The following is a 17,603-nucleotide window of genomic DNA, read 5'->3' on the forward strand; positions in this document are numbered from 1 at the left end:
CTCCCGTAGCCGGCGTGCAATTCCACTGGGTTTTACATGTGTCATTGATCAAAACCTATTTCCATATCATTAATATTTGCACCAGGGTGATCATTTAGAGTCTACATCCCCAATCTTATCCCCATTGACCCATGTGATTCAGCAATTATTTTTCTTCTGTGTTTCTGCTCCCACAGTTCTTCCTCTGGATGTGGTTAGTGTTCTTTCTCATAAGTCCCTCAGAATTGTCCTGGAACACTGCATTGCTGCCAGTAGAGAAGTCCATTACATTCAATCATGCTACAATGTATCCGTCTCTGTGTACAATGTTCTCCTGGTTCTGCTCCTTTCACTCTGCATCAGTTACTGGAGGTTTTTCCAGTTCACGTGGAATCCCTCCAGTTCATCATTCCTTTTAGCCATAATCAACATATACCACAATTTGCTCAGCCATTCCCCAATTGAACGGCAGCTCCTCATTTTCCAATTTTTTGCCACCACAAAGAGCGCAGATATGAATATTCTTGTACAAGTGTTTTTCCTTATCTCTTTGGGGTACAAACCCAGCAGTGCTATGGCTGGGTCAAAGGGCAGACAGTCTTTTATCGCCCTTTGGGCATAGTTCCAAATTGCCCTCCAGTGCTGGCAATATTTGTGTACTGATGCATCCTTCTTGCTTTTCTCCTTTCTCCCCATTGCAAATGGGAGAGCCACAAGAAAGGCAATTGCTAAAGCCAACACGGGAGGCAGACAGGATTCAGGCCCCTCCCCACTCCAGGTCACCCCATCTCCCGTTTCCAGTTCACTGGAAAGACCCAGTGAGCCATCCTAGGGAACTTTCACCTTTCACCCAGAAAGACCCAGCCAAAGACCCAGAAGTGGCAAGAAGACTGTGGAAGCTGGCACTCCAGGAGGGCCTCTTTCTCCCCTACCTCTGCCCATGCAAAGCCCCAGTGGGCCATCCTAGGGAACAAGCCCCAGGAAAGAGTCCAGAAGGCAGGTCCCTAGCAGGCTGCATTTCCCATGCTGGCCAGCAGGTGGTGAGATGAGGCCAGGAGAGTCAAGTCAAGATTTCTCCCATCTCATTCCCACTCAGCATCCTCTTGGGCCCAGCTAAGAATGCTCTCAGATCAGAGAAGTGGTGTGTTGGAATGGACAGGGTACTCTTTGGAGATGAGAGGATTCCTATTCAAATCCTAACTTAGACACAAGCCGGGTGATCCTAGGCAAGTTACTCAATCCCTCTCTGCCTTAATTTCCTAATATGAAAAATGGGAAAGCTGGACGTGATAATCTCTTAAGATCTCCTCTAGGTATAGATCTGGGATCCTATAAGGAACAATGGCTTTAGATGGGTGGATGGGGAGGTGGGGGCCTGGGTCAGGGGCTTCTCTGTTTTGGGAACTTGCCCATGATTCCCTTATCATACTTCTGGAGAAAACAAAGCCTCAGCTCTCTGACACCTTTAGCTACAATGCCAGGCGATTGGCCTTTAGGCCAGAATCAGGCTGTTGGGCACCAGGAACTTCCCAGAATGGCATTTCCAGGGCTGAGGGCTCAGACTCTCAACCAGCTGGCTTCTCAGTGTTCATTCTCTCCTGCCATCTTGGAATGAAACAAAGGACCAGGCACTGAGGGTAATGTGAGTTCAGCCAGACCGTTGGGGAGCCAGGTACCAGGTGCCTATCGAAAAGCTGACCAATATGGAAATCTCTTTCTCCTCTCCTGATCCCTGTGACTTGAAGTATCTATAAAGACCCTCTTCTCCTGCCACCACTCACAACCTGGTCTCTCACTCTTACTCTCCTAGGGCCCTGCCCTGCCCTGGTGTGCCCTCTGATTGGGCCCTTGCATCAATAATAGTCTGTTCTCAGCCCTCTTGTCTCAAATCCTTTTTATCTTCTGACCCTCAGCAGAACTTGGGACCTTCTAGAAGACGCTACTTCCCTGGCCACCTCCTCCAGCACTGGATGTAACTCATCTCATGCCCCAACACAGCAGGCTAGGAGGGGAATAGGCATGCTTCTTCCTCCTCCTCATTGCCACCATCACTGAATGATTTCTCCTCTGAGATCCATGCCATCTGTCTGGATTGGCCTCCTCTCCAAATCTTGGTCATCCTTGTTTATTCGCCCATGAGGCATCTCCATTTCCCTCTCACAGGTCAGCACCTGGCCCTGGCCTTCCTCCAAGCTCCAGGTTCTACCTTGACCTTCAGGGCCTTGGACATACACTCAGAAGTCCCTGCAAACTCAAGACCCACTCTGACTCTTCCCTTCCCCTTCTCTCTGCCCCTGCCACACACAGCTTCCCAGGCTGTCCTACAAGTATCTTCACTCATGCTTTGGCCTCTCCCAGCTGCCTCTCTGCTTCTCTCTTAGCATGTCTCTTTGTCTCCTTTAAGTCACACTGAAGGACTTTCCTGCTTGTTTAAAAGTACTAAGGGGAAGGTCTGGAGCCACTCCAGCAATTGGGCTGGCCTGAGTAAAGTAAGGAGGGTGAGTCAGAGACTACTGGTGATGGGGTCTGGGGCCCAGAGAGGGTGAACATCACACCCATAGCCTCCCAGCTCTCCAAAGAAGAATCCTAGCCCGATTTCTACTCTGCCACATCTCTTGATCATCTTCTAGGCCAAGCTCTGCTTCCTCTGGGCCCAGAAGTCTGCCCGCCTTTTAGCAAATTAGATAAGGGACCAGGAAACATCACTGAAAAATACATGGAACCCAGTTACAGAGATCAGGGCTGCCCATGTGGAGGGGTGGGAGAGGCCCTGGGAGAACCCTCCTCCTCAGGCTCAATCTGCCCAACTTCCTGCCATCAGCACCTTTGGCCCCTAACAAAACAAGTGGCCCCGGTTGGCATTATGGATCCACATCACCTTAGAATGAGTGGATTGATCAGATCTTTTCTACTGGACAGCTGAGTGGAAGCTCCAGCTCTGAAGCCAGTCAAGGGTGGGTAAGTCAGCAAGGGCAACACACTTTGCCAAGTTGGAGGAGGTCATCTCAAACTCGAAGCCCTGCCCCATCCAAATGCCTGAAGGTTTTTCTGGAGAAATGAGACCTTTCTTCCTTTCTTCCACCTACCATGACTTCCATCTCCCTTCTCTCCCTTCCTGTATTTGAAGGCCCTGATTCTTAACAACTCTGAACCTTCTCTTGCCTAGTAAACTGAGTCCACATTCTCCAGCTCCTCGGTCTCCTATCCCCAACCATGGCTCATTTTTAGAACTGCCTCATTAATGGGAAAGGACCTGCTTATACAAACATATTGATAGCTACTCTTTGTGGTGGCAAAGAATTGAACCTAAAGGGCTGTCCCTCCTTTGGGGAATGACTGAACAAGTTGTGGTGTCTGATGGTGATGGAATACAATTGTGCTGTAAGGAATGATCAACTGGTGGAATTCCATGTGAACTGAGATCTCTATGAACTGATGCAGAGTGAAAGGAGCAGAACCAGAACGTTGTTCACAGAGACTGATACATTGTGGCACGATGTATGTAACTGCCTCATTAATGGGAAAGGACCTGCTTATACAAACATATTGATAGCTACTCTTTGTGGTGGCAAAGAATTGAACCTAAAGGGCTGTCCCTCCTTTGGGGAATGACTGAACAAGTTGTGGTGTCTGATGGTGATGGAATACAATTGTGCTGTAAGGAATGATCAACTGGTGGAATTCCATGTGAACTGAGATCTCTATGAACTGATGCAGAGTGAAAGGAGCAGAACCAGAACGTTGTTCACAGAGACTGATACATTGTGGCACGATGTATGTAATGTAATCAACTTTGTTACTAACGGCAATGCAATGATTCAGGACAATCCCCAGGGACTTACTGTGGGAGTCTGATGCAGATCAAATCAGACAATTTGCCACTTGTTTATTTGGGCTTGGGGGTTGGGATTTTTGTAAGATTACTCACAAAAATGAATGCTATGGAAATGTTTGGGTTTTTTTAAACCCTTACCTTTCTGCCTCAGAATCACTACTGTGTATTGGTTCCAAGACAGAAGAGGAGTCAGGGCTGGGCAGTGGGGGTTAAAAGCTCAGGGTCATGCAGGAAGTGTCTGAGGTCAAACTTGAACCCAGGACCTCTCCTCTCTGGGCCTGGCTCTCAATTCACTGAGCCACCCAGCTGCCCCCTGAAAATATGTTTTGTGTGATAATACATGTATAACTGAGTGTCAGTCCTGGGAGGAGAGAGGGAAGAGGAGGGGCGACAACATGAATCATGTAACTTTGGAAAACTTATGTGGAAATTTATTAAAATTAAATTAAGTTTAAAAAAAAAAAGAACTGCCTCATTAACTCTAGCAAAAAGCTCCATACTTTCAAGAGTGAGAGGAATTAGATGGAGCACAGGCTCAGTGCCATCCATCCAGGGTTCGAATCCTACCTCTGTCTTGGGATTGCTATGAAGAATCTCATTTTCTTCATTTACAAAATGGGGGAAATGGGTGACCTGCACTCCCTCTCATATAGGGTTTTTATGAGTAGAGTTCTACAGACATGCCACCCTCAAGAATGGGTGCCTGCCCCAACGCCACAACACTCCTGCCTTCTATTTCCCTCCCAAGTCCCATCCAAATCTTTCACTGCCAATTACCAGAGCCTATTTCCTGTCTGGTGCTTTCACTGCCTCCTTAGAATCCAAAGAATTAATAGGAAAGGCCAAGGTGGAGGGTGGCATTGGTCCAGGGTAATGGGTACATTGGACCTCCCCCCTCGGCAGAATGCAAGAACACAGAAACTCTAACTCTCCAAGCTGGAAAGAACCTCGGATGGCTCTATTCCAGCCTAGACCTGGGCAGGAGTCCTCTGTAACATTTATTAATCTACCTGAAGACCTTGGGTGATGGGGAGCTCACTACCATTCAAGGCAGTTCATTTCTCTTGGGAAAAGTTCTTGTAAAATCAAGCTGAAATCTGCCTCTCTGGGTGTCCTGCACTGGTCCTACTTCTGCCTCTGGAGTCAAGCTGAACAAGACTGATCATCTCTCCTTCCCCTTGGCAGCCTTGGAATATATGACCATGGTTATAGCTCACTCAAGCCTTCCCTTCTCACACCCTCAGTTCCTCCAGTCAATTTTTTAAAGGTCTCACCTTCTGTCTTAGAATCGATCCAAGGCAAAAGAGTGAGAAGAGCTAGGCAAAAAGTGTAAAGTGACTTGCCCAGGGTCAACTAGTAAGCCTCTGAGGTCAGATTGGAACCCAGGACCTCCCATTGTTAGTCCCTAGTCTCAATTTACTGAGCCACCTAGCTGTCCCTTCTCCAACCAATTCTGATCCAACACGGTGCTTGCTGGGCATCCTAGTAGTCAAGTCAGAGTGGTTTGCAGCTGCTGGCAGCTATTTTCTCTCAAGGATGAGACCTTGTGATTCCAAGGTCCAAGTCTACAGTCTCTGACTCATCCTGGCCATGAAAACATCTATCCCATGTCCCGCCCAGCTCCAGGCATGTGGGAGCAATGGGATTCCCCTGAGCCACCAGACCAATAACTCCTGAAGCCAAAGGGAAGGGAAGTGAGGTGGGTCATTCCCAGCTGATCCAAAAGTGCTCTTGGTGTCACAGCTTCCTTCCTCACTGCTCCCAGACCATCCCTTTAATAATGTAGGGGACAGCGAGGAGGCTCAGTGGAGAGAGCCAGGCCTGGAGATGGGAGGCCCTGGGTTCAAATCTGGCCTCAGACACTTCCTAGCTAGGTGATCCTGGGTAAATCATTTAACCCTGATTGCCTAACTCTTACTGCTCTTCTGCTTCGGAACCACTACACAGTATTGACTCTAAGATGGAGGATAAGAGTTTTAAATTGATTTAAAATTTTATTTTTATTGTCATGCAAACTTCCATGTTGGTCATTGTTAAATCCCCAAACAAAAACCAAAGATAGACTGCTGGGAAAGATGATTATTCCAACAGCTTCTCTGGAGGTGGAGAGCATTCCCTGTTGGCATTCAGGATGGTCCTCAATCACTGCTTTGCTGAGAGTAACCAAGGTTTCACAGTTGCTCCTCGTGCAATTTGGCTGTTACTATATAACGTTCTCAGGGTTCTGCTTATTTCGCTCTGCATCAGTTCCTGCAGATCTTTCCCTCTGTTTCTGCAATCATCTTGCTTATCATCATTTCTTTTAGCACAATAGTATTCCATCACCAACATATACCACAGTGTGTTCAGCCATTCCCCAATTGAAGGGCAGCCCCTCATTTTCCATTTTTGGCCACCACAAAGAGTGCAGCTATGAATATTCTTGTACAAGTCTTTTTGTCCATTATCTCTTTGGGGTACAAGCCCAGCAGTGCTATGGCTGGATCAAAGGGCAGACAGTCTTTTAGCACCCTTTGGGCATAGTTCCAAATTGCCTTCCAGAATGGTTGGATCCATTCACAGCTCCACCAACAATGCATTAGTTTTCCAATTTTGCCACATCCCCTCCAACATAGATCACTTTCCTTTGCTGCCATATTAGCCGATCTGGTAGTGTGAGGTGGTACCCCAGAGTGGTTTTGATTTGCATTTTTCTAATCAGGAGGGATGATAAGAATTATTTTAAAAATCCATTCTAGACTTCTCCTAGACATCCATTTGTACTCCTCATGCAGAAGTTCCACACAGTCCTGCATTCCTAGCCTTCTTGTTCCTGTTGTTGTTCAGCCTCCATTTTGGAAGAGGACCATGGTTTCACCAGGTGAGTCTTGACTTGAGAGTGAATTGGGTCTAATGGAGGGAGAGCTGCCCACACTCTTCAGCCTCACTCTCCCTTCAGAGTCACCAGAGATGAGTGGCAAGACAAAGTCAGGAGGACTGGCAATGGCCCTGGCGTCTTTGATGGCTGGCCACGTTCTAAGCTCTCCAATGAGTTGTCATCCTCCATCCATTTTGCTAGGTGAGTTCTGGGGTAGATGGATATCCCCTCAACTCCTCCGCCCTGGGCCAACCCACCTGCCCATCACAGTTTTACCAGGGTGTGTCTGCTGCGCATGCTACAAGGGGCTGGTCCGCCCTGGGCAGCAAGGTGGCGCCATGATGGTCCTCCCACTAGAGATGCTGGTCCTTCCTGGGCAGTTGGGTGCTACCTGGCATTCAGAACCCTGGCCCTCCCAGCAGAGGGGCTGCTCGGTGTAATCCGGAATCCTGCGCAGCAGCGACCCAGGCCAGCTGGGCGCTCCAGGGGGGATCCTGGCCGGGAAAGTCAAGAACGGCCTGGCGGGGAGAGGCCTGGGTTGGCTCTCATCTTCCACACCGAGGACCAAGAGGGGCGATGGGGCCATATCTGTGATGGGATCCTCGAGGGCCTCGGCGGCTGAGGCTGCTGTGAGCGGCACTTCGGCCCAGGGGATCTCGGAGGAGGTGGGAGCTCTGGCCTTCCTCACTGGACAGCAAATGGGGAGAGAGGGAGGGAGGCCAGGCCCCTCCGTAGGTCGCCAGGGGCTATTTCCAAAGCACTCTCTCCCTTCCCCTCAGTTCCATTTACTGCTCTCAGCCTACCCAGGGAAGGCAGCCCCCGAGCTGCTGCTTTCGTGTAATTGATTCCAGGGCCATTTTCCTGAAAAGGATCCATCCATCGATTGGCCACTCACCAGACATAAACTGGGCCCTGGGGGAGGCTGTGAGTCACCTCTCCTGGAGGGGGGCCAAGGGGATGGGGCCTGAGCATGGGGGGGTCCCTGGAGGATGGAATCGCCCCACCTCCCTCCCACAAATCAGGACGGGGCTCGTCTCCCTTCCTCCCGCCCTGGGGTGCTCTGGACAACAACTTGGTTTGGGGCTGTCTGCCCTGCCCCCCAGGGCCTGCTCCCCCTCGGAGCCAGCCAGCCCAGAGTGTGGGAGCTGACACGTGGGAGGTGGGGGGGCAGGGCTGAGGAGGAGAAGTCCCAGCTGTGGATGTCTGTGGAGATGTGAGTACATGCTGAGCCCTTCGAAGCCATGACCGCCAAGGAGTAGGCCTGGCCAGAGGGCCTCCCCGGCACCCGGTCTGACCAGGCCCCAATTGCTGAGGGAGCCCGAGTCAGGGAGGAGCACCCCGAGCCCGTGGCGGGGTGGGGGGCTGCTGGGGAACAAAACTGGAAGGGGAACCTGAGTTGGAGGGCCTTAAGAAAGACCCAATTGTGCCCCCTCTGGGGAGAGCCTGGACTTCTCTCCCTGCCTCTGTCTCTCTAACTCTCCTCCTCCTCCTCCTCTGTCCAGGAGCCACCCAGGCAGCTCAGGGACTCCCAATGGCTTCACCAAGGGGAGGCCCTCCAAGCCTGGCCTCCTCATGGATGGGCCCGGAGGCTGGTCGTCAATGTTGGTCTCGCTGCCTCTGGCAGGATGCCTCAGACTCTGGGCTGGGCAGGCTGGGCCCCTGGAGTCGCCTTTGATCCTTTTCCCCTCTTGCATCACTCCAGAATCTGAAGCTTCTCTTTGTCCTTGATAATAAATGGCCTCCTGGGGTCTGGATGGAGCAGGAGGGGTGGAGGAAGCTGGGAGCCCAGGGAAGCTGGCACCAGGTGTGTGGCTCCTGCAGGAACAGGAGGGCGTCAGGGAGCTCCAGAGGTCTGAGGGCTTTGAGGCCACCAGAGGCCAGGGACAGGGCTAGGGGCCTGAGGAGGGGATCCAGAGCGGAGCTAATAAGGCAGACATTATGTCCTGACCCCACCCCACCCCCCTTGGACGCAACCTGGCTGGGGGAGTCTGAAGGATTATCACCCCACTTTAAAGATGAGGAAACTGAGGCTCAAAGACGGGATGAGACTTGTCCAAAGAGCACACGATCCCAGGAATTTCGATTTGAGCTGGCAAGGCCCTTTGAGGCCCCAGAAGGGTGTTCCAGAAAAGTGGGGAAGGCTCGCTCAGTCATCCGGAGGCCCCAGGAGCCTGCAGCACCCCCCAACTGGAGGGGGCAGCAGTGAAGAGAAGGAAAGCAGCATTTATTAAGCACCCACGACTGTGGCTGGGCACTGGCCTTACAAGAATCGGCTCATTGATCCTCACAACTGTCTTAGGAGGTAGCTGCTATATAGCTTCCCATTTGACAGATGGAGAAACTGAGGCAAACAGCACTGAGGTCACTTTCGGGGTTGCACAGTTAGTGTCTGCCAGGACCTGAATTGGAGCCTTCCTGGCTCTCTATCCATGGCACCAAGTAACTGCCAGATGGAGGGGGAGGGAGGGCATTCTCCTCACAGAATGTCCCTCTTGGGCAAAGGTCAGGAGGCTGGATAGCTCCAGGGCCTCTGGTGGGGCAGGGAGGAGGCAGGGCCCAGAGCCCGAAGGAGTGGCTGAAGTTAACCCTGCAAAGGCAGGAAGGGCCCTGAAGGTGGGGCCAGCCAGTAAACAAGAGTCAGGGAAGAGGTGGGCATGGGCAGCTCTTCCTGGCAGTCTGGTCTGGGCAACCACCTAGGAAGAGGAGGAGAGGGGAGATTCTGGGCACCACAGGCCATGGTTCTTTGCAGGTTAAAGGCTGGGGTGCCCTGGATCACTGATGGCAGCCCTCCTGGCATAGGTTTGGGCTTGCTCCCACACAGTACTGACTAGAAGCCCTCAAGGGGCAGAGCAGGGCTGGGGGAGGTGGAAGGGGAGGAGTCCAGGGAGCACCTCATGCCCTTGGCTTGTGTCCAAGGCCTGGAAATCATGGGCTTGTGGGAGGAGAGGAGGGAGTGAGCCTAGGATGGGTGAGTGGAAGGGGAGCTGGAAGGAGAAAGGAAGAGAGGGAGAGCCTTGGAGACCCCAAGCCCAGTCTCTTGCTGCCTCTGGCAGACAAAGCTTTCCCTTCTCTGGAGGCCCAGTTCAGGGACTGACTCCCCCCACTGGAAGGGACCCTTCTCCACCCTGGTCCATCCAGTAAGTGGTACAAGAAGATAATTTACAACCTGCTGGATCCAATATTACCCTCCATGGATGGGGAGCTCACTACTTGCCCCCTTCCACCTTCCTTGCCTGCCTGCCTCTCTGTCCCCCCTCAGTCAAGTTCAGAAGCCCTTAGGAATAAGGATCCCCACTCTACCATTCCTCCCAGTGGGCTATGGAGCCCCCGCTTGAAGCTCTCAGGGGAAGAGGAACTCACTGCCTCCCCAGTGCAGCCATGCGGAATGTTGGTAAATTTCCCGACCCTCCAGACTAAATCCGCCAGCAGAGCTTCGGGTGGCCCTCACTGGTCTCCCTCCTGTCGTCTTCTACCGCTTCACTCCAGAGTTTAAGGATTACAAAGCACTTTTCTCCCACCTGGAGAAGTCTGTGGTCCCGGAATGACAGAGGGTACCACTGAGGTCCAGCTAGAAGGGCTTCAGAGCGCCCAGGTGCCCAAGCAGGGGCCACGGGAAGCCTAGATTCAGAGCTGAGGACCAGAAGCAGAGTGAAGAGAGATGGAGGGATGGTGGGATGGCGGGATGGCGGGATGGCGGGATGGCGGGATGGAGGGATGAGGAAGGAGGGGGGCAGGCATCTCCTGGGCAAGGGCTGGGGGTCGAGCTCCGTTAGATCCCCGCCCCCAGCGCCTCGAGCCGACCTTTCCGCTTCCGGTCCCCCCTCCGCGCCCCCTAGCCCCCCCCTCCCCCAGCTTTGGCTAGAGCTGTCCAGGTTGGAGCCGAGGCCCCGGGCCCAAGAGGGGGCGGGACAGGAGAGGGGCGGGGCTCGAGAGGCGGGGCCTAGGGGGCGGTGGAACCAGGAGGAGGAGAAGAAGGAGAAGGAGGAGGAGGAGGAGGAGGAGGAGGGAGGGAGGGAGGGAGGGAGGAGGGGAGAGAAGGAGAGAAGGAGGAGAGGGAAGGAGGAGCGGAAAGAAGAGAAGGGAGTGAAGGAGGCAGGAAGGAAGAGGAGCAAGGCAGGCAGGCAGGCCGACTAGCCGAGAGCGAGCAAGCGAGCGGCTGCGGGAGCGGGAGTGCCGGAGAGGCCCCGGGAGAGGCCCCGGAGAGGAGCGCGGGCCGGGGGCAGAGCCCCCAGCGCCTCCAGCCCGCGGGCCCGTCCGCCATGCAGGGGCGCAGAGCGCGCCGCCGCCGTCACCAAGTCCGGTAAGGCTGGGGTCCGGGCCGCCACCTGTTGAGGGGGAGTCTTGGGGAGACAGGCCGATCTCGTGGGGGCGCATCCAGGGGGAGTGGGGGAGGCTTGTGCGTCGCAGATCGAGGTGCAGCCTCAGGGAGGCTTCGCGGGCGTTCTGGGCTGTCGGGGTTTTCGGGGCTCCCGGGCTTTTGAGAAAGCCGGCGGGGAGCCCCTGATTGGGAAGCTGAGCCTGGGCGCCTCGGAGGCGGGGCGGGGCGGGACCGGGGGGGGGGGTCCACCCGAAAGAAAGCTTCCCTGGGCAGCATCGCTCCTCCGCCCAGGACTGACTGAAAAAGTTTCTAGTTTCTGGACAGGGGCGGCTCGGGGCCCGGCACTCCGGTGTGGACGCCGCCCCCCCACCCCCCCCACCCCACCCCCCCGGTCTCCGTGCCCGATCTCTAGGAGGCAGCTCGCAGCCGGGCCCAAGCGGGCCCGGCTAAGCCCTCCGCGTGCCCCAATCTGGCCCTTCCATTCCCGGTGGCTGAGAGCTGCCGGTGGGGCACGGGCCGCCCCCTCCCCGTGGGAAAGGGCGGGCCCCAGGGCAGGCTCCGGGATTGAGCTTCCCTCCTTTTCCTAAGAGTGAAAGGCACTGGGGCCTGCTGGGGCTTGCCTGGGTTTGGAATCCAGAGCGAACGTATGTTGTGAGTGTGAATGTGGCGTTGGTGGGGGGCGCCGAGGGCTGGTGTGCCTGGATGAAGCTGATGGAGCGGCTGCCTGGGTACCCAGGCTAAGGAAATCTCCTAGCAGGGCTTCCACCCACACCCCCGGGGCCAGGTTGGGGCAGATCGTGGGGGGGAGACCTTGCGGAGGCCAGCTGCCCGGCTCCGGGCCCTCCCCCATCCTTGCCCCAGCGCCTGAGGGAGGGAGGGAGGGAGGAGGGGAGGGAGGAATGTGGGACTCCGGCTGAGAGTTTAAGAAAACAAATATAAAGTGGGCCCTGGACCTGACTGTGGCGGCTGCAGATCGTCCCCACCCCCATCTCCTCGCATTCCTGGACGGCTCCCCTCGGGAACCTCCCCACCTTTCATCGCCCCCCTCCCCCGCCCCCAAGTGGAGATCCCCCAGTGGTCGACAATGCTCCCTATCCCCCCTTCTCAGCAGGGGGTGACTGAGGACTACCTCCTCTCCGATATCTGAACGCCCGGGACTATCCCCCAGCACCCCCAAGTCTCCCGCATCTCCGAAGATCCGTTCTCAGCGATCAGAACTGCCATCCGTCTCCACCCAGGGGCCCGAGCACCCACCTCCTCCTGCCCACTGCCCCTGGGCCCCTCACCTTCCCCCGCTACAGCCATTGCCTTGCGCCCCAAGGAAAACGAGGAAGGGAGAAGGTTTGGAAGCTTCTCCCGGACCTAGCTAGGGGAGGCTGGGGGGGCCTGAGCAGCGCCTCCCCCGGCTGTGGGCGTGGGGCCCAGATGCCCCTCCCCTTCCCTGGCCACACAAAGACCCATCTCCATGGTAGCGGCCAAGACTCCTCCGCCAAGCCTAACCCGCACACAGCCCGCAGGGGGAGCCGGGGCCGCCTGGCCGCTAGCCGCGGGCACCGGGCACTGGCGGGGCAGGGAAGGGGGCGGGCTGCCCCTTGGCCGGAGAGATGCAGGTACTGAGCCCTCCCCCAGTGTCCAGGCGCTCGGGGCACCAGGGCTGCGGGGTGTGGGCTGGGTTTGTGTCTGTTTGGTGGGTTGCCTTGTTGTGGGCCGGGGACGTGGGCTGGCCTTTGTAAACAATCTGCCCAAGCCGAGCCCGCGCCCTCTCCGCTCCTGCCCCGGTGCTGCCTGTGCCTGGGGGCTGCCTGCTGGGACTTGGGAAACATGGAGGCTGAGTGGACAGCTGGGGAGACAAAGGGGGGAGTAAGGACCGCCGGGCCGGTCAGGGTGCCCCTGGCCGCGGAGGGGGCCTGGGAAGAGAGCGGGCCCGTGCCCTCCTGGCGGCCTCCAACTTTGCAGACGAGCTCCGGCTCCTCACTCCTCCTCCCTTTACTCCAGCTCCCCGAGCCTGGCAGACAGGTGGGGGTGCGGGCTGGGAAACGGGCTTGACCTGGCCGCGACAACTTTGGGCAGCCACCCTCCTCAGGCTCCTCCCTCTGGGCTCCTCCGAGCCCTCCCCCTCCCTGACTCCAAAGGTGGATGGTTTGGGTTGATTGTGCAAGAGGGAAGAGGGCGGATGGGGATGGCCGAGCAACTTTCCCGAGAGGGAAAAGAAAAAAAGCAGCCAGGCCGATTCCTGGAGCCGCCAGCATTTCTGTTCCCTTTGGCTCTGTCCTTGCCCAGTGAGGGGCTGACTCACTCACCCCCACCCCAGCTCCTCCCCCTGGGCGGGCCCCGGGCCCTCCCCGCGGAGGGCTACTCTGCTGACTTTGGGACGGGCCGGAGGGGGATGGCCTTCGCGGCCCACCTGCGGAGGGCCCTGAACTCGGACTGGCCCAGGAGGGAGTGGGGCCTTGTGGCTGCTGAGCCAGGTCCGAGGGGCCGACAGAGCGGCCTTTCAGGGGCCAGTGGCTGCCCTCCACTCCCCTGCCGAGCTGGGTCAGCCCTAACTCCTGACCTCCTCTCCCTCTGGCCATCCCCGGGCACAGGTCCCCCCTCGGGCTAGCCGGGGTAGCCTTGGGGCAGGCAGCCCAGGAGGGGCCGCTTCTCTCTTCTGCTGTCCGCCCCTGGCTGACTCACTGAATAAACTCGGTAAAGGCTCCTCTGCTATTTGGACTTCGCTTTCCCCATCTGCGCAGAGCATTTCCTGCTTGCTGCTGAGGGGAGGGCCTGAGCAGTGAGCTGCAGAGTGTCTCCTGGGGGCTCGGGGGCCGCCCTTGGGTGCTGGGAGGGGTCAGAGAGCCTGGGGCGCCCTCTGTGGCAGGGCCTGCCTCCCAGGAGCTGGCCTTCACGGTCTCCTCCATTGTAGAAGCCAGAGAAGGGCTCCTGCGGCCGGCCATGGAGGTCTTCAGCCTGCCCGGCCCCTCTTCCATTAGATTGTGAGCTCCTTGGCGGCAGGGACGTCTTTTGCCTTTTTTTGGATCCTGGCAAGGAAGCTTGATAAACGTGGATGGATTTCACCATCCTCCTTGTTTCCTCAACTTCCAGGAAGGAGGGGGTGCCTGGGTCCATGGAGCGCCTTTTCTCCCCAGTTACCAGACCTGGCCTGGGGCCTGATAGAAGTCTCACCCCACCCAGGAAGTCTTCCCTGATTGCCCCTCCCCTCCTTTATGTTGTCAAGGGCTGCTCAGGCCCCTGGCCTTGCCCACTTGCATGGGTCAGTTCAGTGGGGGTGGGGGGAGACAGCTAGATGGCTCAGACGCATCCTAGCTGTGTGACCCTGGGCAAGTCACCTAACTCCCTTGCCTAGCCCTTTGCTGCTCTTCTGCCTTGGGGCCGATGCACAGTGTTGGTTTTTTGGAAGGGGGGGGTTCCAGGGCTCCCCGAGCAGACAAGTGGGGAGCCAGAGAGGACTTGGGGGCGGCAAAGCAAGCTCCCCTCCCGGCTGTCTTGGGGAAGATCCTTACTGGATCCTGAAGGTGGGCTGGGTGTGAGGCTGCTTATCTTATCTGAGGCTCTCCCCACCCTGGAGATAGGCGCTCAATTCTCCATTAGCAGAGAGCTAGCCGGTGAGTCATGGGAGGTCACCTAGCTATTGTCTGGCTGGATTTGAATTCTGGCCTCCAAGCCCAGCCCTGGAAGCACTCCTGGGGTTCCCACTCCTCTGCTCCCTGCTAATCTCCTGGGGGACCTGGCCGGAGGCCCAGGGAGGCTCCCTGATGGGAGCGGAGGGGCCGGGGGAGCCTGCTCTTGTGGGGACACTTCCTGGTGTTGACCTCCACCCCTGGGGACTGGGCTGGGCTGAGGGACCTCAGCCACCCCATCCCCCTCTCCTCTCTGCCCGGGTCGGATTAACTCTTCTCTTAGAGGAAAATGCGTCTTCTGGCCTAGAAGGATCCTGAGCAAACTCCCAGAATCCATAGCTTTGAGGTGACCTGGGAAAGGAATGCCTTGTCTCTGAGCTGCCCAGCAGGAAGGAGGGCCCCTCAGGAACCGGGTACAGCCCCAAGAGCTCCCCGAGGTGGCCTGGGGGGCCCAAGCAGGCCATCACCCTCCTCCCACTGGAGCCTGAAGCGGACCAGGAGAGGCAGGCCTTGAGGGGCTGCAGGGGGGTGTGAGGGATGAGGCAGGGTGCATTTGGGGGAGATGGAGGGGTGCCCCTAAACAGTTGCCCTGATGGAAGGGGCCCCAGGCTTTGTCTAGTTCCACCTTCTTCTGAGTCTCCAGGGAAGGATTCCCCCAACAACCTCCTTGATAAGGGTCCTTACTTGAATACCTCCAAGGACGGAGAACTCACTCACTCCTTAGGCAGCGTTCAACCCTCGCTGCTGGGGTGGCTGGGGGTGTTGTAGGCTGGCTCACCCTCTTGGGGGAGGGCCACTTGGAGGCCCATAGAAAGAGGAGGAAAGGCTGGTAGAAGTCATCTGATTGCACCTCCAGCCTGGAGAGCTGGAGTCCCCAGACGGACTGGCTCTTTCTTATTAGCCAGAGGCCTGGGCAGATCTTGCTGCTGGGGGGGTTCCGTATTCCTGGGCTCCAGGCCTTCCAGACAGGTGTTTTCCAGATGTGCTTCCCAGTGTGGCGGGGGTCGGGGGAGGCCCTGCACGGAACTCAATGGTATCTTCGTCCCCCCAGCTGTGCACATCTGTTTGGGGACTCAGGAATGGCCCAGGGTGGGGAGGGGGCCGAGCCCTTCCACCCTGGCTGACGAGAGGCTGGGGGGGGCTAGGAGCCCCCCTGGGGAAGAGGAGGAGGTTTAGGATCTGGGAGTCAGAACGAGCTGGGGGACTCTACAGTGAGCAGGTCTCTCAGCCTCAGTTTCCCCCTCTGCACAGTGAGGGGGTTGACCTTTCTCTGAGCTCAAGCTGCGGATCGGTCAGGGCCTCTGGGATCCCCAGAGGGTCCCCTGGGAGAGGCCGGGTCTCGCCCCCACGCCCAGGCCAACCCTCTCCCGCTTACTTCTCCCATCTGCCCCGGCCCTTCAGGCTTCTAAAATTAGCCAGGAAGCGTTGGGGCACTTTGCAAAGCAGATGCAAACTGGCCTGGGCCTCCTTCCCCTTTCGGTGGGTGGGGGGCCCACGGAGGCTCCCAGAAAGGGAACCTGGCCTCGGGGCCATTCTTTGGCCCTTGGTCAAGTCCTCCCTTCCCTTCTCTGCAAGGGCTATCCAGGGCCCTCGTGGAAGGCTGCAAAGCTGGCGCCTCCTCTGGTCTCCCGTCCCCGGGGTCTGCGGCCTCCTCTAGAGGACGAGTGGGGGGCAGGAGACGGGTCGGGGCCCTCTAGAAAGGGCTGCCGGGGGGCCGGGATGGACCCTGAGAGGCAGGCAGGACCGGACGGGCTAGTGAGTGGCTCCTGTGCCAGGCTCTGGGCCTCGGCTATGCTCGGGCCGCTTGGGGGGGTCCGTCTGCTCTGCCCCTCCCTCGTGGGGGCTGCCCTCCGGCCCCATCCTGCTCCCCCAGGGGCCTCCCCTGAGCCCCCCTGGCCCCCTGGGCTCCGAGAGCCTCTCCTCAATGGCTAGTGCCACGGGGGCCTCGTCTGTGGAGCGAACGGACCGGACAAGATGATGGGGAAATCCTCGCACTGAGGGGAGGCGGAGGGATGAGGCCGTGGCAGAGGCCAGGGGGGAGGTTCGGGGCCCACTTAGACACGCAGCCCAGGGCCCAGAGGCGGGGAGACGGCTGGAGGGAGCTTGGCAGAGGCCTGGACCCTGGAGAGGCTGGCAGGAGTCCGGGCTGCCTTGGGCCGGGGGGCTGGGCAGGCCAGGCTGCCTCGGGCCGGGGGGCTGGGGGGCTGGGGGGCCAGGCAGATGGAGGGCTGGGGGGCTGGGGGGCCGGGCTGCCTCGGGCCGGGGGGCTGGGGGGCTGGGGGGCTGGGGGGCTGGGCTGCCTCGGGCCGGGAGGCTGGGGGGCTGGGCAGATGGAGGGCTGGGGGGCCGGGGGGCTGGGGGGCCGGGCTGCCTCGGGCCGGGGGGCTGGGGGGGCTGGGGGGCTGGGCTGCCTCGGGCCGGGGCCGGGCTAACATCGGCCAAGCGTGCGGGTCACAGTAAGACCCTTCTCCCACCCCCGGCCAGCCTGGCTCTCGGCCGAGGATGGACTGGGGCAGAAAATATTGATTTGGAAAGGAGGCGGGCAGGGGCCATGTGGATCCGCGGCTCCAGGCTGCCACCCTCCTGGCGCTGCCCGCAGGGGGCAGGACTCGGTGCGGAGGATGTGGGCAGGAGCGGGCAGGGGGCTGCTCGGTCCATCTGGGCTCCTTTCCTGAAGAGTCAGTGGGGATGGCGGCCGGGTGGAAGAACACCTGCCCAGTGCTCAGCCCCAGACCCCATCTCAGCCTTGGGAGCCAAATAATAACCCTCTGAGCGAGGGCCTGGCCTCTGCCTCCCTTTGGAGGGAGAGCCGGGCCTAGAGAGGGTGGTCCTGGGTTCGAATCTGGCCTCAGACATGTCCTCGCTGCGTGGCCCAGCCAGTCCTGCTCTGCTGCTTCGGAGCAATCCACAGGGCTGATTTTAAGATGGAACGTAGAGTTTTCAAGGGAATAAGAGGCGGAGGTGTGTGGAGCCGGGTTAGGGTTTCCCAGCACC

General features: G+C 57.8%; 2 protein-coding genes across 3 annotated transcripts in view; one reads left to right on the plus strand and one right to left on the minus strand.

Annotated features, from left to right (window-relative positions):
• Positions 1-5,788: 5,788 nt before the first annotated feature.
• LOC107650031 (basic proline-rich protein-like) lies at positions 5,789-15,457 on the minus strand. Its single transcript, XM_056797553.1, has 2 exons — positions 12,276-15,457; positions 5,789-8,486 (listed from the first exon to the last, which is right to left on the minus strand). The coding sequence occupies exon 1, from the start codon at positions 13,560-13,562 to the stop codon at positions 12,285-12,287; it is 1,278 nt and encodes a 425-aa protein (XP_056653531.1). The 5' UTR covers positions 13,563-15,457; the 3' UTR covers positions 5,789-8,486; positions 12,276-12,284.
• The window catches only part of PLXNB2 (plexin B2), an 82,926-nt gene continuing 76,020 nt past the window's right edge, over positions 10,698-17,603 (plus strand). The window contains exon 1 of one of the 2 annotated variants that reach the window (XM_056797545.1): positions 10,698-10,971. The gene's annotated coding sequence lies outside the window, so the exon portion shown is untranslated. Of the gene's footprint in view, positions 10,972-12,461; positions 12,600-17,603 lie in introns of those variants that run through there. The other variant, XM_056797546.1, reaches the window with a different exon arrangement.

The sequence above is a fragment of the Monodelphis domestica genome, chromosome 5, assembly GCF_027887165.1.
Source record: "Monodelphis domestica isolate mMonDom1 chromosome 5, mMonDom1.pri, whole genome shotgun sequence".
In the NCBI taxonomy this organism is placed as follows: Eukaryota; Metazoa; Chordata; class Mammalia; order Didelphimorphia; family Didelphidae; genus Monodelphis; species Monodelphis domestica.